Below are 27223 nucleotides of genomic sequence, written 5' to 3'. Positions count from 1 at the left end.
TTCTCTGTAACCTTGTGTGTACTATACAGGAGTTTGACTGCAGAGCTTCATCACTGACAGGGAGGTTATCTGCCCCCTAGTGGAAGAAATTCAAATGACAACCTGAGCATTAGAGAACTTGGAGTGACCTACTGAAATAGTGATTTGTACAATAAGCTTACTTTGGTGTTATATATGGTGGCAAGTAGCTAGTTAAAAGTACAAATATTTATTATGGCACAAGTTATAATAAGGGTGATGGAAACACAAGAGGAGACAAAAGAGCCTAACACAAGCACTGAGTTTTCAGTTTTATTTAAGGTTCATTTTTCCAGACCTGCAGAGGACAGTTAATTTCCTTTAAGCGCCTCAATTTGTTTTTCTCAACATCACGTTAAAACCCATTTGTATGACTTTGTGTTGGTTTCTCCTGGATGAGTTCGTTCATCTTGTGAATACTGTTTAATAGGGGACAGCGGGGGGTAAGAGAGAAAGAGAGACAGAGAGAACACGGATCAGAATTAAGACTTCAAAAAGAAAAGGCTGTGGTCGGAGAGGTCGTTTCTCAAATCCCAAAGGCTGAGAGCTCCTTGAATCACTACTACAGTACTTTGTATTGTCTTGCAGCACCTTCCTTTGTGACACACACTCACATACAGTTGCCGAAGTCACATACATCATTTGTTTTTCTCAATAGGTGCATATTTTTCAGCAATCATGACGCTAGATTCCCCTTCCAATCACTCAAGCTCCTTTCTCTCATCTGTTCATTTTAAGGCCTCGTTTAAGCCCTCGTGGGTTGAGCAAAGGGAAACTTATTAACCCTGTTGCTACCCTCATTAGTATTGTCTCCAGTATATTCGTCACATCCTCATCCATCTAGTCATTTTTCTATCTACTGGTGGCTGTCCATGTTAGGGCTAGCTACTGTAGGTGCCACACAGTGGCACTGTGAGTATGAGTCTAACCCTAGTGCTCAGGATGTGTGCCACAATCTCCCAAAGCCCTGGCTCCCCTCAGTTAGGCAGTGCTCTATCCTCTGATACAGAGGTTCAGCAAAATTTCCCCTCCAGCAGGACGGGCCACTGGGAGCCCTCCACTTAAGGGAACGTGGGCCAAGTGGCCTCTCAGGCAGGCCATTTGTGTCCCTGCCTAACAGGGAGCCCATGCATAGCCTGTGCCCTCAACTCCCCTATGTCATCTGCATTCACTCTCTAACCAATTCTCAGCTTTTTGTTTTCTTTTTTAAAACCCGAAAAGCTAAGTGCCAACTCTTTCTCTCTCTCACCTCGTCTGCTTCACAACCGTCGGGGTCTTAGCTGCGAGGGTTAACCATTTCACAGTCTCCTGTTAAAGTGGGGAGGATGAGGGTCTTTGGGGCAAAGCTTCAAGAGCGGATTCACAGCTTGCTTCATTCCTCAAAAGTAATCGTGACTTCAACTTTCAAACATACATTTTGTTCATGCTTAATCATTAGTTATTTAAAAAGACCTCACTTTAGCTAATTTGTTTCTTCGCAGTTTGTGGAGTTAACTCGTGTCACCACTGGGCACTCCTGCCGCTATACTGTTTTTGTGCTCTTCATAACAGTAAGCTATACGATCCCAAACATTTCAACCTTACGCCCAGAACTAGGTCTAAGGAGTGGTGATGGTAGCAGACAAAGGGTACCGATAACTCATGTGCCACAAACAAAAACAAAAACAAATAGGCCTTTTGGAGTAGACAAAAAGGAAGGAGGAAGAGAAAAAAGAAGAAAGCATGTTTGTTATTTTGTTAATAATTCTCATATTCTGCAGATTGGTGTGTATTGCGTCGGGGAGGGGGGGGGTGGGTATAGGATGAGTGGGTATAAGATGGTAGTGGGAATGGATGGGTGTCTGCTGTAGTCTGTGTTCAGTGGCGGTCCACAGCGGCACTCTGTAGCAGCTCTGTGGCGGGCTGGCCCGGGGGTCTGAAGGCTGTCTGGAAGCCTGGGGGAGGGGAGTGGAACTGGCTGGCGGGGTTGGTTGTGGGGGGGGGCAGGTAGGGAGCCCAGCCGCCGGCGGCTCTGTGGTGGAGGGGGAGGTGGCCGTCGAGGAGGCCACTGTGGAGGGGCTGGGGAGTGGGCACCGCGGAGCTGGCTGGACCGTCCATCTCTGTGAGCGCCTGCAGGGACTTGAGCCAGTGTGGCGGGTTGTCATCCTGGAGACAGTCTAAACTGCTGCCCGCCGAGGCAGGGATGCCTGAGGGGAGGGGAGGGGTGAGGAGAGATCAGGAATGGGTGAATGGTCAACAAAATACTGCATCATCTACAACACTTTATACACTACCAGTCATAAGTTTGGACACAACACATTTTTCTTTATTTTTACTATTTTCCACATTTTAGAATAATAATAGTGACATCAAAACTATGAAATAACACAAATGGAATTATGCAGTGACCAAAAAGTGTTAATCAAATCAAAACTATCTTATATTTTAGATTCTTTGCCTTGATGGAAAGGCAAAGGCTTTCGAAAGAAATTCATATGTAGGCATCAACTTCACTATTTATTAGGGCTGACCCGAATGCTTCGAAGCTTCTACCGTTGCCATGGTAATCGACGTCCAAATCAGTATTCGAATGCTGCGGGGTTTGTTTTGTTTTTGTTTTGTTTTTTTTATTCATTGCACGAAAAGTTACGTTTCCATCCTGTACATCTCTGTACACGCGTACAGAAACGCACTGTATCCGGACATGTCTGGCGACGTGCCAGGAGACAGTCGGGCCGCCACACGTCCGTAATTCCCCGAGAACGCACAACTTTTGTGTACGGGAGATTTCTGTCACTGTACACGCCTCGTTAAATGTCAGCTCACTCCCGTATACTGTTGCAAATTACCAGATATCACTGTACACTCACCGGAAATCTCCGTGCACCTGCACACATGGTCCAAATACGTCCGGAAAAGTCAGTTTTCCACCTTAACACCCGTCCAAACACGTCCGGAAAAGGCCGATTATCTCCGCCCACATCACAGCTTCGAATATTCGCGGGTAATTCTCACTGAAGCTTTGAGGACAGCCCTACTATTTATATTTGTCTGAGAAACAAATTTCAAGCATTTAAGCATAAGCCTTGAGATCAAAATGGCTTTAAGATAATGAAAAAGATAATATATTCAATCGGGTGTGTCCAAACTTTTGATTGTATAATGCCCATGTTCTTGTCACCATTTTCCCGGCACCTAGTGCACGCTCAGTTGTCACGGTGGGGGATGCCTCTGTGACTCACCCCTTCCATTTTTTTCCCCTAACAAGGTTTTTTTCATGGGAGTTTTCCCTTGTATGCACTGAGGGTCTAAGGCTGGTGGTGCCGGCTGTTATGTCTTGCTAAAATCTGTTTTTGTGTGTCTTGTGCTTTTCCTGATGTATGTCCTATATCATTCTGTTCTATGGTTGATTGTTGATCAGTTATATCTAGTTAGGCTCATTCTGTGTAAAGTCCTTTGAGACATGCTTGTGAAAAAGAGCTATATAAATAAACAAACTTGAACCTGAACTTGAAACTTGCACTTTCCCTATGTCCTATGATGAAAGCATCACCTCAATTGTTCATGACCAAGTCGTTTTGTAGGGTATAGATAAGCTCCATGGCGGCGGTCTACCTGTGATGATAGCAGGGTCCATCCAACTGGCCGTGCCATCCCAGCTGAGGCTGTGTGAGATGCCCGCTGGCCCTGCCGGCCCACCGATGTGGTTAACACTGTTGGAGGATGAGGAGGATGAAGAGGAAGAGGAGTTTGGGAGGCCCCCGAAGTTGATATTAATATTGGGCAGGAGAGCTCTCAGGCCATCCTGCCACTCTTTCACATTTAAGCCGTCTATAGAGCCACTGTTTTCTGCAGGGAAAGAAAGGACAACAGAGATATGTCAGTTTCTCAGGGGTTTTGTTCGCCCACTTGTGGCCAGGCGCAGAATTGCATCTCCTAGTCATTTGTTTTTCCCTGCAAGGTCAATAAAAGCTAATCAAAACAAGTATCACTATGCTAACTGGCAAGGCACATGTATGTTTTGACATTCAATACTTTGTCATGTCATTACGGAATACATCTGATCTCTGCTTTAACATGTATTGCTGCCACAGGACACAGGATGTTGACAGAGTGGCCCAGGAGGCTGGTACCTGAGATGGGGATCCCTCCCAGTCCTGTGTTGTGCTGAGGGGGCAGATTCAGGTCCAGAAAATTACTGTGTGAGGCAGCACTGGCTGAGTGGTTCAAGTGTGTGAGGTTATTGCGTGTGGGGACGCCCATCCAGGGGTGTCTGGCGGCTGGCTGCTGCTGACTGGCCTGGCTGTTGTGACTGCCGGGGAAGCTGAAGGAGCTGTAGATGGCTCTGTGGTGGAGCTGGGAGAGGCGAGGAGGGCCGCTGGGGAAATGGTGAGAGGCGCCGGGGTTTGGGTTGGGGGGCAGCAGGCTGGGGCCGTGGTGGGACCCGTGGGAGAAGGGCCCTGGGGACAAGGGGCTCTGATCCTGCACCGACAGCTCCTTCTCTATCAGGTCGGCCAAGGCCTTACGGGTGACGTCGAACGGGTCGAAGCCCAGGTCGTCGTCCTGCTGTTTGGTGGATGAGCCGAAACCAAAGGCTGCCTGCCAGTCTGTGGAGGAAGACACTGGTATTGTGTCTGGGAGGAGAGAGGAGGAAGGACAAGTTACATTTATGTTTTAAGCATTTTGCTGTGATTGTCTTATCAAGAATAATTTACAATGAGTACAACAGTAGAATAAGCTTAAATCCACAGATCATTACCATTACAAAACAATCAATAGTGTAATAGAGTGCTAGGCTAATGGCCACAGTACCCAGAAAATACATGTAACAAATATCCCTGTGTAGCCAGAATAAAGGAGCTACAATCTAGCCTGTTGTTTGAGAACTAGAGAAAGAAAGCCTCTGTTGCAGTGCTGTGATTTGTTGACTGCACAGTTTCCCAAGCACAAACAATTGGGCAATTAGGACATAAACCAGGCTTAAAAACAAATCCCCAGTGTGAATGGGCACCGGCGTGGACGCACCTGATGTGAAGAGGCTCTGTGGTTCAGGGGTCATGGGCCAGTCAGAGCCGCCGCGGGGGGAGCTGGGGAAGGGGGGCAGGCCAGCGGGGAGAGGGTTAGGATGTCGGAAGTTACTGTTGTCTGAAAAGAGGGACTGGGACTCTGCTGCCGCGCCCTCAAAGGGCGAACGGGCTGTGAGGTCTGACACACTGATGGGCACCACCAGGCTGGGCTTGGTTAAGCCCGGGGGAGGGGAGGGGGAGTCACTGTTGGGTATCTACAGTGAGAGAGCAGAGGAAGAGACAGTTTTGAGAATGTCCAGCTCAGAACCAATCCATGCATGCTTTAATTTAGATTTGATCAAAAGAACAAGTGAGTTAGGTTTTTTTTACCTGTTGTAAAGTCTCTCCGTTTACCATACTGATCGATTCTGGAGGCTTGTCACTGGGACTACAGAGAGACAAAACAGAATTTAGAAACGTAGATCTTACCCTTCAAGAGAGAAGACAGGAAAGGCCAATATGGCTTGAATGTTTCTTGGAGGAACACCTTATGCATATAAACATAAAAAATGCTCATTGCAGAAGTAAGGACAAGAAAAACAAATACTGTCAGATATTACATCTTCAAAAATATTTCTTTGATGATGCTTTGGCACTATTGCCGAGGTGCGGTCCACATTACCTGTTACTGTCACAGTTAGAGGAGAAGGGGGACAGGGCAGTACCCTGGCCAGGACCCAGCTCTGTATCTAGCCCATCTGAAGTAATAACTTCTTGGTCTAGATAGCAGTCTAGCAGCGGAGGGGACTTGCGGTCCTCTGAGAGCCCATTGGCCAGTTTGCTATGCCCCGACAGCGTAGGCCACCCGTCTTTACCATTGCCGTTGTTGGTTCTGTTACACAACAGGGAAAAAAATAAAACATCATCTAATAGCACTGTAATTAAATTAATAATACATTGCATTGTGGAAGTAATGTGGAACAACATAAGAAAAATCCTACCTCTGTGTCGAGTTGGATTTACTCTTTGACTTTTCTGTTCCACATGCTGGAGGTTGTAGAAAGCTAGGGTTCATTTTATAGAGGTCTTGGAGAAGTTTCTGCTCATACTCTTGGTGTTTCCCCGCCTAAATACAAATGGCACAACATGAGACAACATCAAGTCATTTGAATAGTGATTAATACACACAGCATAGAGCAAATATTCATTCAGATTTTAAGAAGAGGGCCCAAATATAATATTACCTGCATCTCCTCTTTAGTAAAGCTAGCCGCTTCGTCCCCCAACTCATGTAGATACATACAATCTGGTTTGGGACACTGCATACTTTTGAGGAAGTAACTGCAGTATTTTGTTGTGCCTAAAGAAGCCTGCATAGCAAAGACAGAGATAAAACCTACGTGAAAAAGCTCTAATAGAATTTGCAAATAAACTTCAACGTTAATTTCCAAGGATTTGTTGTTCTCCAGTTAAGTCCGACTCTTTTACATTGCAGTTTGTTCAGTTAAGGATGTGATATTGTTTATCTTACAAACAGCAGGAAACAGAAAAGGGGATGTGATACAGAAGCGAGTTATCAGTTGGTTTTTACACAGATAAAAAGTTAAATCATAGCAATAACAGGCACTGATAGCAAAATACAAATGGGAATTATGAACCTGTGTCACTGTGGGTTAATGCTCACCTTGAGTGTTCTACCATCAACAACCACATTGTTCACACACTGTATTGCTCTTAGAGCATCTTCAGAGCGGATGTAAGTGACATATGCGCTGGCACTTGGCCCCTGTAGAACCAGAGAACCACAGTAAATATACAAGTCACTTGGAACCAGCAGCTAAATGTTAAAAAAGATCTAATGTAGCTCTTTAATTCTTGTCACAGTGTCTTCCTACAGATCCACGACGAGAGCATACCGTCATCTCCTCTCACCTGTGAACCTGCATAAGATGTGCTGTTGTTGATGACCACTTTATGGATTTTCCCAAACTTCCCAAAGTACTCTGGCCTTTTGAGGACCTGTGGGCACAGTGCAGAAAAAAAACTTAAGATATGGATTCTGATCACAAAGTTTGGATATACTGTGTGCCCTTTCACATACAATACTCAACACAAGCTTTACACTAGAGGCTCCAGTGGCACTGTGAGACTTTTACATATGCATTCAAATAATTTCCTATCAAAGGATCAATACTGTATCGGTGGATGTCAGTCAAGTCCAACATAAATCTAACAGCTAGCACATTTAGCTTGCCACAGCCCCACTCACATAAATAAACAAACAAAATGACAGATGTAATAAGCATCCCATTTCAAAACAGCAACGGGTTCTCACAGCCTAATGTCAAAGGAGCATAAATGATTGTTAGTGATGACAGCATGCTCACCTCGGGGTCGGCGAGCCGTTGTGACAGCCCCACCACAAACACCAGGTTTCTCTGGACCACTCTGACACTAGCCAGATGCTTTCGGTTTTCCGTCACCTTCTGCTTCTTCTCGTTCTGCTTCTGCTTCTTCTCATTTTTTATCCTTTGGATCTCCTCCTGTGACAGGGGCTTGTACACAGCAGGGTCCTCCGGGTACGGCTGCACACAGAACAAACACAAGAAGAACTTAGTTTCAAAATGGGATATCCACCATTTGACAAAAGACACACCTACTCATATAAAATGACTGACAGTGTATTATCAATAAGGATAGTGGGTAACTTAGGTCCTTTGTTGACAAAACACTAACACTATTACAGACAGAATCCTCTATTTAAGAGATATTGAAATATGAAATTCTGGTAGTAATTTCCCCCCCAAAATTGACACTGTTTTGGAGTATAACTCTTCATTTATGAGCATCATGTCAAGAAATTCATCACAGGCATCACTAGCCAAATGGCTGAGGCTGTGAAGTTGGCCTATTCCATCAGGCAGTTTAGCAGATTAATAACCATTGCATGTGTGAATCAACCAGCCACTGTGGAACAGGGAGGAAATAGTTAATTTCTCAACATGATCATCGTTGCTTTCCTTACCATGTCCCTTCTGCTGTCATGACAGAATTTCCCTCCAGAACCTACAGTTCTGACGGGCTTCTCTGGTGTCATGTTCAACTATCCCATCCTCACCTTTCTGCAGGCGGGGCAGAGGCCGTTCTCGTCTGTGCGGATGCGGTGCCAGCAGAAGCGGCATATCTGGTAGCCGCAGGTGCAGGGGAAGAAGTTGACGTCATCAATCTCCAGCGGCTCCATGCACAGGGGGCACTCCATGGGGTCGTCCTTCATCTCAGGGCTGTGGGACATCCTATGGCACGGCAAGGGTGGGTGTTGTAGCTGGTCACAGAGCACAGAGCTGAGTAGACATAACAGTTACATATGTTGAGCGTGAGAGCTCCATCATAGGACAATTACAAATGATTCAGCTTGTTAAAAATATTTTCTTCTGGCAGGATGGTACAGCCTCTGAAACTGAATTTAGACCATCAAGGTCACCATACGAAACCATATGACACTGACCATCCATTGAAACCAATATAAACAAACGTCTTTAATGTAGAGTTTTACCTATTCAGTGGTAAGGGAAACACTTCAGCCAAAAAAAACAAATCACTGGTGCAAACCTCAGTCTAACCAGTAATGAGCATGTTGTGGTTAATCACTCAAAGGTTACATTACTTTAAGTAAAGCCATCATTGAGGTTAAAGGATGAGCTGGCAAACAACAAACAAGCTGTGTTGACTCACAGGGGAAACATTTGCTGTTGGCAGCTAGGTGCCAGCCTGATTTCTATATGATAACCGTCCAGTCAGTCATCATCCAGAAAGCAAACTACACGACAGTTCGAGTTTGTCACAAGCTAACACTATAACATTGAAATAAACAAAAACGACGAGTTGTCAATATTTCAAATACCTGCCATAATTTGCTAATAAATTAACGCGAACAGGACGAGAGCTTCGCACCTCCACCAATGCTTTCCTGCCAAATGTCAGCTGACTGGTAAAGTCGTGTACGAAGCCAAATACCTAGTTAGCCAGGCTGGTAACTTTAGCTGCTCTGTCTTTTGGATCGTACATTATGACAGATGTTAGTTGACTAAGCTAAGTTAACATTAGCTGCGAGCTGATGAAAGAAGCCGGTCAAGTATCCAGGACCAACTGTAACGTTACATCCATCACAAAAATAATATATTGAGCGGAACATTCATGTTAGATAGCCAATACCACTGGAAGTTCGTATGTCAGACGCTTTCTCCTAAATACTAAGTGACAGGTTGCCTGTGCTAAGCGCTAGCATTAGCACAGCTAACAAGCTACATTATTATCAAAATGTACGAGGTTTTTGGAGCCAAGCTTACGATGCGGCCTGCACAAGCTAACGCTAACCTGAAAGCAAGTTGTTAGCATGCTAGCTATTGGACATCACAGTAAACCACTGACATTGGTCTCACGACATAAGGTTAACTGGACAGTAATGTAAAAAGCTTGATGACACTATTGTGTCAGTCTGTAACATCGTCATAGACAGCGCTCTGTTTTATTTATTGCGATAGATTAAAAGCTAGCTAGCCCAGCTAGCAATCTGGCTAACGTTACTTACCCTGTCCGTATTTAGCTAAGGATTCCACTCCAAGGGAGTCACACCAAATTGGGCGGGGACTGCGAGCCAATGTATCTGAAATGTCAAAATTTCTATAAATAGATACTTAAGGTAACCGTAGGTGTATTGTTCTGCTATAATTAAAAAGGCTATAGTGATGTTTTGCCCCTTTCTTGTCTTGGTATTGTGGAGACAGTTTACGCTCAAACCACCATCTTAGCTAGCATTAAAATAGGGAGGAGGGAATGGGGCAAGTATTCACTACAACTGAGGCTGCGCAAATGCACCGATGCTTTGTGGGAGTTGAAGTTTTCAGTGATTCTAAGATAAGGGAAATATTTTTGGTAATATAGCATTCAAAAATGAAAAATATCGAAAATACTGTAAAGTAGATACATTTCCTTACTGTAACATATTAAAACACCAGATCAGCTTACTATTCCGTTTCACAATTTATTTACAGGGATTTACAATAATGAGTTCAAATGATGTTTTGGAAAAAGTGATTAATTCTCTTCTAGCCTTATTTGGCATAGTCATTATTTCACTTCATGAAGGAGTTGGTTTGTCTGATATCTATGTCACATCTATGTGAACAATGGCATTTTTTCCCTTTCATGACACATTCATTCACTCACTGTATTACACACTGGTTTCACAAGAAACAAATTACAGACATGAGAGCTGATATTCATAACATTTGAAATGCTGAAAATACATTCCAAGGACCAATGCATAATAAACCAAATCTCGGCCTGTTTCTTGAAGAATGTTTCACAAAGGAAAATATTTTTAATCCATCCACATGAAGCTAGGCTTAGGCCAGGATTGAGTCTGGACCTTATTGGGGTCCACAGAGTCCGAGGTAAGAACGGGGGCAATGGGGTGCGGTGATGCCAGGGACAGCCGTGCAGCCAGGAGCCCCATCCGGACACAGCTGTCCGTATCTCGACCCTGGACTATCCCAGCCATCATCCCACCTGCAAGACTGAGGACAGAGTGTAGGGATGAGTGCCTTGTGTTTGACTGTTTAGGAATATGCTTGTGTGTGAGAGAGAGGGAGAGAGAAAGAATCAGAGAGAGAGAGAGAGAGATATATATATATATATATAGAGAGAGAGAGAGAGAATGGAGGGCATAGGCAATGAAAAGGAGGAGATTGAAGAAGAGTAAATATAGAAAAGGAAGTTCAAATAATAGGAATAGGAAGGAAAGGGCGGGGCAATTAGGAAAAAAATAGTACCTATCTCCTGCTCCTGAGACATTCACTGTCTCTTCTGAGGTCACAGCCAGCGCCGGGTAGTGGAGAGCACACAGCTGACCTCTCTGCAAATACAGGTGCAGTGAACATCATCATCATCATCATCATCACTGTCATCCTCATCATTATCATCGTGAGCAGAGGACAATGGACAATCCTTCCTTACCCTCTTTTGTTTCCTTGGCTGCAGGTTGACCGAGCCGGCGTCATGCTCCCCGCACACCAGCACTCCCTCAGCACCCAGGGTCACCACCAGGCAGTGAAGGTGCTCCAGCAGGGGGCGCGAGAGAGCCAGAACGCAGCGCAGCACCTCGTCCACAGAGCCTGGCAGCACTGACACCCCACAGCACAAAACCACATCCTCGTTAATGCAGACATGCTCAACTGCAGTCGCACTAATCTACGCTACGTTTCTCACAGGGATCATAAGTCTGCATCGGTCTGACTGTGAGGGAGTGTGAGTGTGTGTGAGGGAGCAAGTGAGTGAGGGAACAGAATCTACCTTAGAACAGTGGTTCTCAACCTGGGGGCCGGGACCCCCTAGGGGGTCACAGGATAATTTTGGGGGGTCGCGAGTTTACTCATGAAATAGGAAAAAACATATTTCTACTATGAAAATGTATTACCATGTCTATTTTTAAGGACCCCATGAAATTACATCTTTACTTCCTGGATTTGATGCATTTCCTGTTAGAACAGGATGTTGGGGCGGGACATAATGCAGTGAGGGATCATGCAAAAGTCTAAACCAGTGGAATAGGAGTCAGGGAGGGAAAGGCAATTTTATTTGATGGGAGGGGTGTGGAGGGGCGGGATTGTTAAAAAAATCTGATGGTTTTATTGGTTAGAAATTTATATTTATGCCTACTAGTGCAGCATGAGGTCACCATTAAAGAGTGAAAGTAAGTGAAAGTAATGGGAGTTCATTTCATTTTTCTCGAATTTTTGCCTTTTTCTTGTGAAATACCGAATAGTTTTCAGCCTCTTGGCCTCTGATAATTAATCAAATGAAACAGCCTGAAAAGGGAAAATCATTCTTTGGTTGAACTGTTCACCACTCCATAGGTACACCTGTATCGGGGGGATGGGAGTAGGCATCGCTTTGTTTCAAGGCGTCACAAGTCAAAAAAGTTGAGAACCACTGCCTCAGAAAGCTGAACCATAAACATTCTGTCTGATACTGGACTACTGTTTACCTTCAGGTGTTGGGATACCCAGGGTTTTGTTCATGGTGCGCAGCTCTGCCAGGTTCGGGGATGAATAGGACAGGGACTTCCAGGCCTCCGACAAGAAAGGCTTACAGGCCTTGTCAGAGTCAGTCGGCTCGTACCAAACTGTGACACACATTGATGACACTGCATCAGGGGAATCAGTGGACGCTGCTGTTCAATGGTCTTTCAGTGACCAGCTCTTCATGCTTACCATTGATTGCGTGCTTCTTGGCAATGGAACAAACATAGTCGATGGTGGAGACTGGGATGTTTCCATCAAGACACACAAGAGAGGCGGACGAAAGCTGCTGCTCAAACTGGGACACCTGCAGGAAGATATGTGAAGATATAGAATAGTGAAGTAGTGAATATAGTTCTGAGAGAGAGAACTATTGAAACACAACCAAGTTCAAGCTTGTTTATTTAGCCCTTTATCACATGCATGTCTCAAGGACTTTACAGAGGATGAGCCTATCTAACTGATCAACAATCAACCATAGAACAGAATGATATAGGACAAACATAAAGAAGCAGAACTAGCCTGGCTTAAAAGTGGATGCCTTGGCAGTAATATTACGTACATAGTGCTCTGTGATTTGCTGATGGATGTCCATGTCGCCCAATCCCAGACTCAGTTCCCCACTCTCAGTGATAACAGCACAGTAAGTAGCTGTCCTTTGCTCCTCAAGCCTGGCCACACCTCTAGTGTTCTTACAGAAATAAGAAAAATAGGCAACAGTTTAACATCTAAATATGCAAGTAAAAGGGATGTTAATTATGCTTAGTGATAGTGAACATTTGTTGCTACTCACATACCATGTGTTTACAGTAGTGCAACACTGCATCACTGTGAGAGTCAGTTCCAATGGCAGAGATGAACAGAAGTCTGTGGCCTAATCGACTCAGAGAGTCTTGGAGGAAAACATAACCGAGGACATTGACGTAAAAATAATCAGATTCAGATTATTGATAGGAAACTTTTCACATGTATAATCAGATGAAAACCAACCAGCAATGTTCCGTCCTACGCCCCCAAATGACTGACAGACACTTCCTGGGCTAGTCTGTCCAAACTGAGAAAAGATGAAAAGTGTTCTCAGAATTCGTAATAACTTGGCTTACATGACCTACAGGATTGTGGATAAATGCTTGTTGCAGATGAAAACTTACTAGAAGCTTGTCCGTTTTTCCTTTAGCAATAAAATCCACATTTATTCCTCCTATGACAACCTGTGACAGAACAGCATCATAGGTACTGTGTTGTGCCATATGTGCAGTAAACATTCAACATAAATTTCTTCGCTCTTGGAAACAAGTCCATCATACTGTAAGTCTTATTAATACTCACAATATTTGACTGTGAGTCTGAAGAGTGCTTTCCAAGATGGTGAGTGGTGCGTCTCAACTTTCTCCCATTCATTTGTTTTGACAGTGCGCAGGCTATCTGACTGCCCACCTTAGCGTTGTTATGAATCAGTGCAATGTCTTTGAACATAGCAGGTTAAGGATAATCAGTTTAGCTGTAACACAGGTCAAAGGTCATCAATAGTGGGTCTAATGGGCCATCCGGTTTCAACATTCTTCTCATAATATGTCAACGCTTTGTAGACTTTTTTCTGATTCTGAGAAGTTGATATGATCACTTTCTCTGCCACGGCTTCTCATTAATTCCGATTTTAGAAGGATACTAGCCTGAAGGGACTTTCCTTCAGTCAGCTCATTGACCTTTTGAAGAATGAAGGGTGTCACATCTCTGCCTTTGATACCTTTAGCACTGAGTGAATCAGAAAGAGAAGAGGAAGTGATATTTTTTTCTCTGGGAGACGTAAACACAGAAAGTCTGATAGGAATCATCTGAGCTGTGCTATCAAAGACAGAAAAAGGCTGTAGAAGAGAACATGACAGCAGATTACAGGGCCTCAAAGCCAATGCCACATGTTAACACTTTGCTTACCTGGCCTCTGCCACAGCAGTCTGTATTGCTTCCTCTATCTGCTGGCCTGCTGCTGCATGCTGCTCTGGGACGGGCACAGCTAACAGGACGCCACTCTGGAGACCCAGCGACAGAGTGCCCGCTGAAAGACACAAAACACAGACATAAACATACTGCGTTATTTGTAAAGATCTGAGCTCTGCAAAATTAAGTTGTATTACGCGCTGCATCTTGACATGGGTGTGTTAAGTCTGAAGGAAACTAACAGTGTCTGAAGGTGTTGATATACCAATGAGTTCTGCTGCCTCCTCGGGGTTGCAGACATGGTACGGGGAAGTGAATCCGCTTTGTGGAGAGAAGAATGCTGGGAAATTCTTTGACGTCCCATAGGTGGCTACACACACACCCTGCGTCTCCTGAGAAAGGATAAAAGGCAGAAAAAAATACTGTTGCTACTGGAATTGTAATGAAAGTCACACATAAAGATTGATTACAAATATTTGGCTGGCTAAAGTGCCCAGTCAAACCAAATAAAGGAGAAATCTCTGCCATTGTAGCTACACTATTCTTAAAAATAATCTCATTATTCTTACGAGGAACTCCAGGGTGCGGCCGATGTCCAGAATAGACTTGACCCCAGCGGAGACGACAGCAATGGGAGTCCTGCCCAGCTCTGTCAGATCTGCACTGACATCCAGACCTGGAGGAATAATCATTTACTTGATAGGAATGCCATGCCCTCATATAATCATTATGGTACTCAAAGTAAGATGTTGTGCCGGTCAACTTACTGTTCTCCCCATCCCTGTGCACTCCTCCAACGCCACCTGTGACAAAGACGGGGATGCCGGCTCTGTGCGCCGCTATCATGGTACCGGACACAGTGGTTCCCCCAGAGAGACCCTGAGAAAACAAAATTGATGCCAAATTGATGCTAAATGGGTAACAGACTCAATCGAAGAGGATGAGACTACTCTTAGTACCAAGCCAGTTTTCATGTATTTTAGGTAGAGATTAATTTGAGATTTGGATTTTAGATTGAAGTATTGACGTCTCACTTTGCTAATGGCATAGGGCAGATCACGGCGGGACACTTTGAGAGATGTCTTGCTGCGGGCGAGGTGGTCCAGCTCCTCTGTTGACAGACCCACATGGACTTTGCCCTGAATCACTCCGACCGTGGCTGGAGTGGCTCCCTCTGCCCGAACTATGGCCTCCACCTCCTTTGCTGTGCTGGATGAAACAGTGGTAGGTAAACATCTCACTATAAATGATTGAAACAAACATCAGCTCAGCTGTTGTTATCAGAGATTGCAGACACTTGAGGGCCGGTTACAGTGAAGTAAGGTGACTCAGGCTACCTCAGGTTGTGTGGATAGGGCATGCCATGTGTGATGATAGTGCTCTCCAGTGCAACCACTGGTCTGTTTTCTGCCAGCGCCTGTGATACTGATGGATGAACTCTGAAGAGTCTGTCTAAGAAAAGACGCCATGGTGAATTTTGAGAGCCATTGGTATATATTCATAAAGCATGAACAATGTTTATGACATTATGATTGTATGTATGATGTATATTTCATATAAGTTAGCTTGAATGGATGCATTTACCATTTTTGCTTTCAAATGTTGAAATCCCACGTCTCAAAAGATGTGCAGAGACTCTCTTCAGCATTCTCAGTTCAGATTTTCCCAGGGAAACCCTGAAAACAACATAAACACATTTCAAAATGTACCCTGAAAAACAGGGTCAGCTGCTCCTTATTTTCCCATCAACTTTGCAAATCAATTGTGTTTCACTGAAGCAGTCTGACACTGCTATGCCAGATAAAGGCCTACCAAAGCCTATACTGTTTCCTCTCCAGTAGCCTCCTCGTCAGGCGCCATAGCTTCCTTTCTTCACTTCTATCCCTAACCGTTTCCACCTATATTTCTAACTTTAACTCTGTGTAGACCAAGCTGGATGTGCATGTCAAAATTAAAACAAGGTAAGAATGTTACCTCAGTTTCATGTTGGAAAAATCAAATTAGTCAGCCCTGGCTCCCCGGTTGCATCAAACCCTGCAGTGTGTTTTCCGTCACTGCAAGGCAGCAATCCAATTCAGCCATTGTGAGGATTTTCTCTGCTCCAGTTAGTTGGGACAAATCCCCACCACCCCCCTTTTGGGGCCACTCTCAGAATCTGACACCCACATTCCAGAGCTGTTAGCACCATGATGAAACACTGCTAAGAGAGGTGAGGGGGTCTACGCTCTTATCTTTTCCCTTCTTCACTGCATTTATGCACCAAATACACCAATGCATTACGAGGTCAGTGACTTATTTGCAGAGACAAACAGAGAAAAGCCAAAGAATTCACTTAAGATAACTTATTCAGTGCCAAAAATGCAACTTTAACACAGTCTTTAATCTTAAGTCACATCACAGAGGAACAGAAACTCATAACCAAACTTTTCATAAATAAAAGCGCCTATAAAATTTCACATAAAATCCTATCTGAAAATCTATATCAATCTAAAGACAAATATAAATCGTGTTAAAAGTTTGTTAAGTGTTTAAAATATATAAACACTAACAAATTTCTAAAAAAAAACAACACACACACACACATGCTATTCAATAAGGAGATCATTCACCTGTTGACAGATAACTTCCATTACACCAAAATACCCAAAGTGCACAAAGTGAATGTCACACTGAATTTGATCTGCTCATTTAAAAAGAAAAGTGTATTTCCACAACACAGTTTAGTGCTTACCTTCTGCGGTGCAACACAAATGCTATAGAAACTTTGCCCAGAAGGCTGAACTTTGACCTGAACATTGTGTTTACACAGCTTTCAAGCATCAACCACAGATCTCCATGGTCTCTAAACCTATTGGGGGATTCTCTTCTGAGTGAAAGCAAGTGATATTCAACATTATGGCAATTTACAAAAATACTGCAAAGCAGCTATGAGGAAAAGCAAACGTATGGCACAACACAAACAAACAGAACCATTAAAGAATCACATCATAAAGAATTACATCACATGGGTACAAAATGTCCACATATATATTCCTTTTTAAGCTGTACATTGAAGTCTGTATTTCATGGTTACCATTCAATATCTTTCTGTATCCAGTGGGAAGCTGAATACATAAATTACCAGCTGTGTCTTTGATAGGTAAATCTGTGGTTTCACATGGATTTCTCTCAGCAGATTTCTGTTGTTGTGATGATATTGTGCCACTCATCAAACTGCATGAGTCAAGGACAGCACTTGACATTTTCCTCAAGCAATGGAGAGCTTCCACTTCTCAAGACGCTAAGGCCATTGCACCAAACTGGATGATGGACATTTTCTTGAGTCTCCTCAACATTAAGGGGGTTGAACTCATTTCACATGCGCATTCTGAGTTATTCGTCCATGTGAAGGGTTGTGTTGTTTACACTGTAATCACTCTGCTGTGTTTTCACATGATTGATGACTCGGGTGTGGTCAAGCACACGATGAGTAATGAGGTTCTTGGTTGCTTTTGCATTGTCATTGTGGATCTCGGCTGAGGTCTCGCCGATCTCCGACTCTGAGTGCTTCACTAGTTCATCTTCAAACCAGCTTGGATGCTCCAGCTGATACTCATGGAAAGCCTTGATGGCATCCCGCAAGGCTCTGCCTGAGGGACACTGATAATACTCGTCATCTGCTAGCCCTTCGATGTAATTCACTCTGCCTGGTTCATGCTTTTCAATGTCCAGGATTCGAAAAAAGAGCTCCTCGAACTGTTTCATCAGCTTGTATCGCACTGTGATGTTGAATGGCATAGGGACATCCTCCTCTGAACAAACATCGTCAAAGTAAGCCACTATGTACTTCTGAAAGGATGCAGATCGGACAAAACGGGGTACCATGAGGCTGAGGGCTGGGGTGAGCATGTCACCCACTGGTGACTGGTCATCCTCTCTCAAAAAAACTGGTTTGTCGCCACACATGGCTTTCCATTTGGCTTGTACTCCCTTTGAGCACAGGATTAATATCTTGTCTGAAGAGCTTTCTATTTGCTCTCTGTGCCAGTCTAACCACTGGACACTGCCCAACACTCCCAGCCTGGCAGAGTCCAGCAGATCCAGGACCACCTCAGTGCCACATTTAGTCGCTAGGAAGGCACAAAGCTTGAGAACAATGTTTTTGTACAAAGCGTGGTCGAGGGAGTAGATGATGAGGACTCTTTTTCTCCCTTGCACTTGGATTCCCTTGGGTTCGTCTTTGGCAGCAGCTGAGGATTTGTTGGCAGGATCTAAGAGAAAGATGCTTTGCTTAATTTTCTATTCAAGTTGTGTTTTCAGTTCAATATGGTGCATTTATAAGAAGGCAAACCTTTATGAGATGCTCTCCACAGCAAATAAGCAAGACAACTGCCAATTACGACCAGTCCCAAAGTTGCCTTTATGATCAAAGTGCGTGGTGGTGGCTTGGAATAATCTAAAATAAAACATGACATAAAATCAGCTGAATACCTGTGCAAGTGAATATAAATATTAAATGAAAGATTATTTACATTTGTGCACAATATGTTCATTAAATGTGACAAATATCTTACTTACAGAGGCAGTAATTAAACATTTTCTTGGGACGCAAACAGTCATTCTTGCACCGTATAAAAAATGGCTGAATCTTTGGGGTAAGCAAAATATTACCATGGTAAGTTTTATGGTACAGGTTTCTATTTGGACTTTTGATAACATGCATCAACTCTTAAGATCGACATTATAAAGTGTAATGATGGAACATTAAGTCAAAATGAAACTCACCACAAACAGCATTTCACATTGTGAGAGCTGCCATATGGCCAACTCAAAGGTCACATTCAGTGACGTCCTGTTCTCCTAGTTGTTGAATCGTATAAAAAAGGTAAGAAAATAAATTCTGACAGCCTACCTGCACTCTGTCTACAGTGAGCTATACAGGCAGCAAACCATATGGTGGCAGTGTACACCACCTCTCACAACATGATTACTTTTGTGATCAACAAGTAGCCAACTGACAGATAGAGGACGATACCTTTGAGACATTCTTTGAGTAGAGGAAACCATGGCTCTGAATGAAGACTTGGTATCTCTCTGAATACTTTGCTGCATCAAAAACCACAGCGATGGACATCATTTTATGTCTCTTATCGACTGACACAGCTCCAGTCATGTGAGGCTCCCAGAGGCTGCCTGAAATAACAAAACATACAGAGCACAATGCCCAGATGGTTCTAGATCCCTTACAGCGCCCCATTAAAATTCATGTCAGATGCAAGTCAAACTTTACCGTTCTCCAAACACATCTGGGCCTCTCGGATCCTCCAGTCATCACATCCTGGCCGTGATAGTAGATACAACATGCGGATTAGAATGATTCAGATGGATTTTACAAGAAGCATCAAGCATCAACATAAATCGCTGATAAACTATGGCATATGGTTTTCCAATCAGTGAAACTGTAGATCAAAGTAGCGCAAGCATCAATGCATTATGGTGACGATACCTCATCAATTACATTTCTAATATAAGCACACAATATATTATTACCTGAACACAATAAGAAGATAGAATCAATAAAATTAGCGTCTTGCATCATCTGGCACACATCTCTCTGTTGTTTCCAGTACCATGCTCCATCCATGGCTCCAGAAAAATAGTTTGATGACACCAGAAAAACAGTTGAACACCAGTTTCTATCTCACCTGGGATCGTAATTGGTTTGCTAATCCTGTAATGTCCATTGTCAGGTTCTGGCAAATTAAAGACTGACACCAAATATGTATTCCCAGGGTCCACCACAAGTCCATCCAATGAGAATGTCCACTAAAACAGAAAAAGTCTCAGGTGTCTAACATAGATAATATAAATATACTGTGTACTGATATAAGGTTTTTTGCAGTCTTACCCTGGTATTGGCGAGATTCAGCTGGCGGTTCATCTTGAAATGATATTGCACACACATACTTTGATTTGTAGTTTCATCCAGAATATTTATCTCTGATCCCTTTAGCTTGAATATCCCTCCTGTGGATAGAAGAGAGTTTGCATTTTCTGCTAATTCAAAATGCAACGTCTGTCTGCTATCTACCTCTAATGAAAGACCCAGACCAGTTCTTCCCACCTTTCATTTGATGCATTTTAAAGTGTAAACTAGAATAAACAATAATAACAAAGTATTATGTTTTAACACGGTAGATAACAAAATGAACTGTACACCATTTGTTCACAGAATTGCAGATTATAGTACTTGTTACCATTTGACAGTATTCTCCATGTCACATTCAAAACAGGAAGAGGCCCGTGTTCGTCCGTCCCGACTCCCACGCGCTCTGCACCCCACTCTGGGCCGGTAGGAGCGAGGTGTCTGGGCACAACCATGCCTTTGTCTGAGCAGTTATCTGGCATTTGGTGAAATATTATGTTGTGAATACTTTTGACTGATGTGTAAGTCTGTGTGGCCAGATGAATCACATAAACTTAAAATTAGAATTACATTTTCACGTGAAAAGAAAAATAATAAGTACATATGTGCACATGGGTTAGACCAATATATCGGTTTGCTGAAATATCGGTCGGTCATGTTGTCCACCACTGGTACGATGGAGGTTCCTCCCTGACAACAGCTACATAAAAACAGCCTGTAAAACCTTTTGGACATTTTATTTATTCATTTAATTGCCCAGTCATGTTTTTTGTAAGTTAATTCTTCATTTATGGAGAATTTTAGTGTCACATGATGGTCTAAATGCTGTTTCAGAGACTTTTCCACCTTGTAAAGAATAAAGTTCTGGGGGAAACATTGAATCCTTGTAATGTTTTGGCATGAAAACAGCTTAGAAGCAGCTTCAGTACAAAAATATTGTCTTGTATCAGCGTTCAGAAACCCATATTGGTTAAACCCTAGTGTGTGTATGTGAATATGTGAATTTTATGTGCCTGCTTTTTCAATGTAAAGAGAAATAACCAGCAGATAGCGTAATAAAAAAAAAAACTATAGGACACTTACTAATTTGAGCACTGCATTGAATACCCTGGAAAAAATGTCACAGTTAAGCCTTTGGAGTACAGAGACATAGTGAAGCCAATACTGTAAATATTCTTCAATTTACTTTAATAACTAATTTAGCCTTAGTTTATCTTTTGTGTTGACATACAACAGCATCTAATCACCACCTGTTGATTGCAGTCCAGACGCTTGTCCAGAATCCTGAGAGGAGATGACACAGTCAGTCCAGCAGTCAAACAAAAATAGAAAAAAGGAACACAGATCATTCTGTACTAGTTCCCCAAAACAGGTGGAAAATATTCACAGTGCTGTAACTACAGAGGGATCAAGATAAAATGGTATAATTCAACTCCACTTGAAAATTTTGTGCATCAAGAGAGAGAGAGAGAGAGAGAGAGAGAAGCCTCAGTGAAACCTAATTTCAAGCCAATGTGAATTCATTAGAATTTATCAAGCATTGGCATCTGAATTCACAGGAAGGAAGCTCTTACCAGCTGTGAGTTTCAGTTTCCATTCTCATGAGGAGCATCACCTAAAACTAATACATTGCTCTGTAAGCTGCAGCTATTTTGCACATAATTCTTTGATAAATATGTAGCATTTATTTTTCCCTCTTGTAGCATTTTGTTGAAAATCAAATTGGTGCAAATTGCAAACCAATGTGTCGTAACATCTAACAATCACTGGAGGGCAGCAGTGACCAAATTTACTGGTAGTAAATTTCCTGTTCATGTAAATTGCACTTCTGTGTTTGGAAATTAGCTTATATTGAGATGCTGCCCAAGACAAAATGTTATTTTATAAGTACCTAACCCTTTCTGATGTTTATACAAAGTTCTGTCTTTGGTCAAACTCAGACATTTTAGAATTGTGCATGAAGCCTTATTCAAAATGCTTAATTATCATTTTGCACAACTTGCTTGAAGTACATATTAACCTCCAGCCTAACCTGTTAGAGTCACAGATAATATTTACAAAGATAACCGAAGTACTGCCTCAATATCCCCAAAGAATAAGAGAACAGTTAAGACTTTGTTCAGAGGATCAACACATAAAGGCAACAGAGAGACCAGGAGCATCAAACCTTCAGCTATTCACTGTTTGATTATCACGGCTTAGCTTGTAAGGAGAAAACTGCAGCCGTGGCTACGCGTTAATTCCTGTCACGTTGCTCCGGTGTTACTGTCTCCTATGGCCGTGTCAGTTTACATAACACCGAGACAGACTGACATCTGCCACTGAAATCTGACCAGAACAGAGGAGGTTGTGTTTGATCCCTCCTCTGTGTGAGCATTGTGTCACAGCACATTCCAGTCCAGGAGTCTGTGCTTTACCTTGATCCAAATCGTTAATGTAAAAATACACTTTCATTTAGTTAGTTACACTCTGTTGTAATGTGACGTGCAGTGCTCGGGTTTTTGCCAAGAGGATTATCTGTGCTGAAGGTCACTGACGCACTAGATGTACACTGGTCAATTTGTATATTCTTGCACCAATTTGCCCTGTGGAGAACACAGAATTTCCCCAAAACACGTATAAGCCTTTTGTCTCAGCAACTTATTAAATTTACATGAACATACAAACTTGAAACAGGTGGTCTCTGATGTTAGCTTTTGCCATATAGTGCTCCATAACATCCATTCATAACACTCTAAGACACAAAAATTACTGACAAACATGTTCTGAGTCATGGATATCTGCAGTGTTATTAGAAGAACTCAGCTGTCATGGAGTATAATGGTACACAATGTGATATGTAAAGCCCGTCTCAGGTGGTTTGGCTATGTATTGCATGTGTGTGTGTTGGCGATGTGTGAGGTGAGCCCTCGTGCATCACAACCACATGAAATAGATGTGTCACGGGATGGGGACAAATCAAAAAGTGTTGCAATGTGGTGTAGCAAATGTCAGGAGGAGAGGCGTAGCAGGCAGTCTATTTTAGTGAGCCATTCACATGAGGCTTTAATACATAAATCTTTCACTAAAAATTATAAAGTGCATTTTCCTTTCCTCCCTTACCACTGCCGTTACCCTCTCTGGTTGCCCTCTCCTTTAAGGTAAGTTTGATACAATAATCAAGCTATGCCAGTCAGCGCACGGCTATACTGAGAAGTTATTTATCACAAGAAAATAAAAGTCAATCAGATTTATAATAGACATTAACCTGGACAACTTTAGGGTGTGATTTTACAAGACTAAGAGACTAACGGATCCCTCAGTCCAGTTACCTAAGTGTGTCTACAGCTATATGTTAGTCTGCGGCAGGTGGAGCCTGGCTTTAATACAGGGATTAGTGAAGATTCATATATATATACATATCAATGTGGCCCTGACACAGATAGTGGCTGGTATTTCTGTGAGGGAATCCCTGCTATGCAACTGCTTTTGTCGTGGTCTTAAAGCAACTCCTCGAGCACGGCTCTGCGGCTTCGACTCGTACGCCACCTCTGTTCCCCCGCTGATCTCTTGATCCCTAAGTGAGGAAATGTAACTTGAGGCTTACACCCCTCCTGGTAACAACACACTTGACCCATCAGGGTGGCCAAAAAGCCGGGGTGATAGGTGATGATGGCTTGCTCGTATGAACTGGCAACCTTCTAGATGAGGAGCAAGGCTGCAAGCTTCCTAAAATCATCTGCTGCTTTGCTAGTTTACCTTGACTTTCGCACCTTGTCACACTGGCTTAGTTTAACTTGGATATATTACCGTGTTGTGTCAGCAGCATGGGCCTGCTTTTATTCTGCTCTAACCGCTCCATCTGTTATGTCATTATATTGTCCAGGTTAAAATGTATAAGATACATTAAGTAATGTAATGTGTGAGAGAGAGACAGAGAGGAGAATGAAAGACGTGATAGAGAAAGAAAGAGAGACAGGGAAGTAGGGATAGGACGATATATCGAAATTCAATATTGCAATACAAAAATGTGACAATAGGTATCATGGGGCAGAAAAACAAATCGTGATACATTGTATTCTGCCGTATTAATCACAATTGAGATAGCTTTTCCATCGAAATTTCACAAGCTCTCCACCCAAATTATATTATTTGCACATTGTAATGGCATTTTAAATTGCTGTTTACATTCTAGCGAGCCAATGCCATTGCTAGAAAGATTTGTGGCTTAGAAATAAACATAATAGTCATACTTTGTTGTCACTGAACTTTTATTTATTACATCGTATTGTGGTTGTATCGAATTGTGAACCCCATATCGCGTATCTAATCTTATTGTGAGATAAAGCCCCATCCCTACAGGGAAGGAGACATGAACAAACAGATACTCTAGATCGGTGCTTCTCAATCCTGGTCCGCGGACCCACAGTCCTGCTGGTTTTCATTCTAGCCATCTAATCAGGGACTGACTTAGGCCTGGCATTCAAGGTGAATGTAATTCACTTCCTGGTAAGATAGTACAGCAGTGCTGTGGGACTGAGATCCGCTGCTTTAGATCATTCTCACAGTCTGCACAGGTTCTTTGTTGTTCCTCTCATGGCTGCCAAACCTTTCTGCTACTAGGCTTTCTCTGGCATCATCAAGGCCACAGCTGCTGGGACATAGGAAAGCATGGGGGCAATGTGGACAAATATAGCTGCACAACAATCTCCACTTAGGCCTTTGATAACAATAGGGAGCATTATCCAGTGCTGGAGGCATACTGAAATGTGTCTGAGAGCCCTTGGGGATAATTAAACCTAAATAAATCTATTAAAGTTGTTGATTACATTGATTACCCAACAGCATAAACTGCCAAGAGAGATTATTGAGTTTGATAAGTACTCATAATTATTTAAGCTGGTCAAAACTCAGTGGGATTTGTGTTAAAAATCACTGTAATGTGTTGTAACAATTTCTCAAAATTAAGAATGATTCAAAAAGTTGTGATGTTTCCGCTCCGCAGGCACTGTAAGCTGCAGGCATGTCTGAGGGGTGAGTATTGATTGACTTAAGCCGAGCCAAAGTTCAGTCATTATGTATGGGATTTTTATATTAAATCAACTAATGTTTTATCCTTTTTATCTCCTTGTTCTGTCATGTGTTGTTGATAAAGACCGGTGAGTGAAAATAATTATTCTTTCAAAGCATAAGTTATTCTCATAATACATTTCATTATTAATTAAAACATTTAATAATTTTTTGTAATTTCATGGTTAAAAAGATGTGAATAGCCCAGTGAATGATGTATAAGGTGTTATTATCTTTTTCCACACAGAAAAAGTCAAAATATTCAGCCACACGGCGACTGCATTTGAAGGTAGGCCTTATACCTACAGGCCTTATCAAGATCTAACATATTCCACATGATCCAAGACTTGGGTTTGTCCACCAAGGGCTTCAATGAGGCTTTTCTACCTTTCAGACCAAACTGCTGAAGAAGGCGGCGTCTATGCTGGTGGCTGAAAATGAGCAGAAGAAACACGAGAAAGAAAACGCTCTGTCTGAGAGTTTCCCTCCGCTCAAGCTTTCCGGTCTGTCTGTCCAGGAGCTGCAGGTGCCGACTCAACAGGTCGTAACGATTTGATTATTATTATTTTACATTATTTTTATTCCTATTTGTTTTTGCTTTGCAGGAACTTTGCAAAGACCTACATCGGAAGATTGATGTTGTAGATGAAGCACGTTATGATCTGGAAGTTAAGATAGACAAAAATGACAAAGAGGTACAGCAAACTGAAACAAGGAAGGAGATTATGAATTAAAGTTCATATGTTTATTGTCCTTTGTGGGTGTTGCAAAATTCTCTTTCATTGGTTGCTCTGGATCTGTGATGTCTGATGCACAGATCCAGTCGCTGACTCAGAAGATCAATGATATGAAGGGTGCAAAGAGGCCCAACTTGAAGCGGGTGAAGAAGTCTGCAGACTCCGTGATCGGCGCGTTCACCGACAACACCAAACTCATGAAGTCCGACTTCAAGGCTAACCTGAAGACAGTGAAGAAGGAGGAGGAGAAGGTAAAACTCTTGGCCGAGACAAAAAACCACAATGTATCAGAAACTAGATCAAAACATAGACCTTTCCTTTAAATATTTGTTCTTGGCCCCTTGTTGTCAGTATGGAGTCAATCAATCAAATCACTCAAAACTTTATTTATAGAGCACTTTTCGTACAAATGAATGCAATTCAAAGTGTTTTCCAGCGCAGTAGGACATGGACAGGTTACAGCAAAAGAGACCAATGCACAGGACAGTTAGAGGTAAAACTAAACTAAACTAAAATAAGACACAAAATAAAATAATCCAAATAAGAAAAATAAGATGAGCTAAAACACTACAAACACCTAGTAAAAAGCCAGAGTAAAAATTCCAACTCCAACAAATATTAACTTTGAGGACCTTCTAGTTGGACCATTTGAGCGACTGTTCTTCTTTACTAACAACCAAGACATAACAGATTCAATCTATGACGATGCTTAGAGATCATAAACACTGACACAATCTATCTCTCCTCTCCACAGAAGGAGGAGGTGACTGACTGGCGTAAGAACGTGGAGGCCATGTCTGGTATGGAGGGCAGGAAGAAGCTGTTCAATGCTGGTCAATAGGAAGGTACTGATGTTAAACAAGGCTGCTTATAAATCAGCAAAAGAATATCGTCACGCTGAATCTGTCTCCCAGCAGGCCTTATGTTTGCCATGTTTAAATTCAGGCTGGGTCTTTCTCAGGTAGTGACTTTAGTTTTAAGTCTGCACCTGAGATTAAGTTGTATTTGGGATGTCCTTTAACTGTTTTCTGTGTCTCCATATCTATTGGTGCCATATAGTGTTTTAATGTTGTTTTGTTAATCACATCCTCTTGTTTGTCTTTATTTCAGATTCATGGTCCAAATTCAAGGACAGAGGTCTCCATAATAAGATCGAATAAAACTGGTTTTGTAAAGAATCATGTCAACCATACGTACTTGTCGGTGTTTATTGAAGGATGAATTAATGTACTATTTGGACTACAGTGTACCAAAATTATTTCAATCTTGATTTGTATGTAAGAACTACACTGTAGGCCAGACATGTAATAACAAACTGTACAGTATATTTGCATGTTGAAGTTGATTTTGCAAATAAATATGCATGCTCTAAAGAAAATGTTGATTTGTTTTATGAACTTTAGTTTTAAGTGTGGTGTCTTTCAAAGTGCATTATCTGTATTATACAGACGATGGCGCTCCACTATCAACTGCAATACATGTGATGCTGCTTCTAGTCCATCTTTAGTAGTA

At 42.5% G+C, this 27223-nt stretch overlaps 4 protein-coding genes across 5 annotated transcripts; 1 reads left to right on the top strand and 3 right to left on the bottom strand.

Annotated features, from left to right (window-relative positions):
• Positions 1-287: 287 nt before the first annotated feature.
• On the bottom strand, positions 288-9766 carry cnot4a (CCR4-NOT transcription complex, subunit 4a). 2 transcript variants are annotated; one of them, XM_071897473.2, is made up of 13 exons: positions 9592-9766; positions 8122-8344; positions 7391-7588; positions 6936-7022; positions 6688-6789; positions 6248-6373; positions 6005-6129; positions 5686-5895; positions 5394-5451; positions 5023-5278; positions 4131-4631; positions 3613-3846; positions 288-2204 (listed from the first exon to the last, which is right to left on the bottom strand). In XM_071897473.2, exons 2-13 carry the CDS (start codon positions 8293-8295, stop codon positions 1876-1878), a joined length of 2400 nt encoding a protein of 799 aa, XP_071753574.2. In that variant the 5' UTR covers positions 8296-8344; positions 9592-9766; the 3' UTR covers positions 288-1875. The 2 variants fall into 2 exon arrangements, with proteins under 2 accessions (XP_071753574.2, XP_071753575.2); XM_071897474.2 differs by having other exon boundaries at positions 8122-8296.
• A 293-nt stretch (positions 9767-10059) lies between these two features.
• On the bottom strand, positions 10060-15442 carry LOC139910311 (uncharacterized). The gene is made up of 17 exons (XM_071897577.2): positions 15358-15442; positions 15055-15229; positions 14788-14899; positions 14590-14696; positions 14286-14412; positions 14018-14138; positions 13752-13837; positions 13412-13548; positions 13234-13293; positions 13073-13136; positions 12880-12974; positions 12645-12773; positions 12275-12389; positions 12049-12186; positions 11019-11185; positions 10835-10917; positions 10060-10579 (listed from the first exon to the last, which is right to left on the bottom strand). Exons 1-17 carry the CDS (start codon positions 15378-15380, stop codon positions 10384-10386), a joined length of 1935 nt encoding a protein of 644 aa, XP_071753678.2. The 5' UTR covers positions 15381-15442; the 3' UTR covers positions 10060-10383.
• A 939-nt stretch (positions 15443-16381) lies between these two features.
• Positions 16382-21375, bottom strand: LOC139910263 (interleukin-17 receptor A). Its single transcript, XM_071897516.2, has 11 exons — positions 21176-21375; positions 21009-21033; positions 20257-20400; positions 19908-20026; positions 19705-19825; positions 19290-19337; positions 19035-19192; positions 18785-18859; positions 18578-18647; positions 18351-18455; positions 16382-18270 (listed from the first exon to the last, which is right to left on the bottom strand). The coding sequence occupies exons 1-11, from the start codon at positions 21272-21274 to the stop codon at positions 17393-17395; spliced, it is 1842 nt and encodes a 613-aa protein (XP_071753617.2). The 5' UTR covers positions 21275-21375; the 3' UTR covers positions 16382-17392.
• A 1588-nt stretch (positions 21376-22963) lies between these two features.
• On the top strand, positions 22964-26914 carry LOC139910266 (troponin I, fast skeletal muscle-like). Its single transcript, XM_071897519.2, has 8 exons — positions 22964-23065; positions 24910-24942; positions 25222-25263; positions 25369-25500; positions 25580-25669; positions 25792-25962; positions 26466-26556; positions 26822-26914. Exons 4-7 carry the CDS (start codon positions 25396-25398, stop codon positions 26550-26552), a joined length of 453 nt encoding a protein of 150 aa, XP_071753620.1. The 5' UTR covers positions 22964-23065; positions 24910-24942; positions 25222-25263; positions 25369-25395; the 3' UTR covers positions 26553-26556; positions 26822-26914.
• Positions 26915-27223: the final 309 nt, after the last annotated feature.

Source organism: Centroberyx gerrardi, chromosome 4, assembly GCF_048128805.1.
Source record: "Centroberyx gerrardi isolate f3 chromosome 4, fCenGer3.hap1.cur.20231027, whole genome shotgun sequence".
Classification (NCBI taxonomy): Eukaryota; Metazoa; Chordata; class Actinopteri; order Beryciformes; family Berycidae; genus Centroberyx; species Centroberyx gerrardi.
Note: the sequence above shows the minus strand (reverse complement) of the source record. Positions and strands in the feature narration are given on the sequence as shown.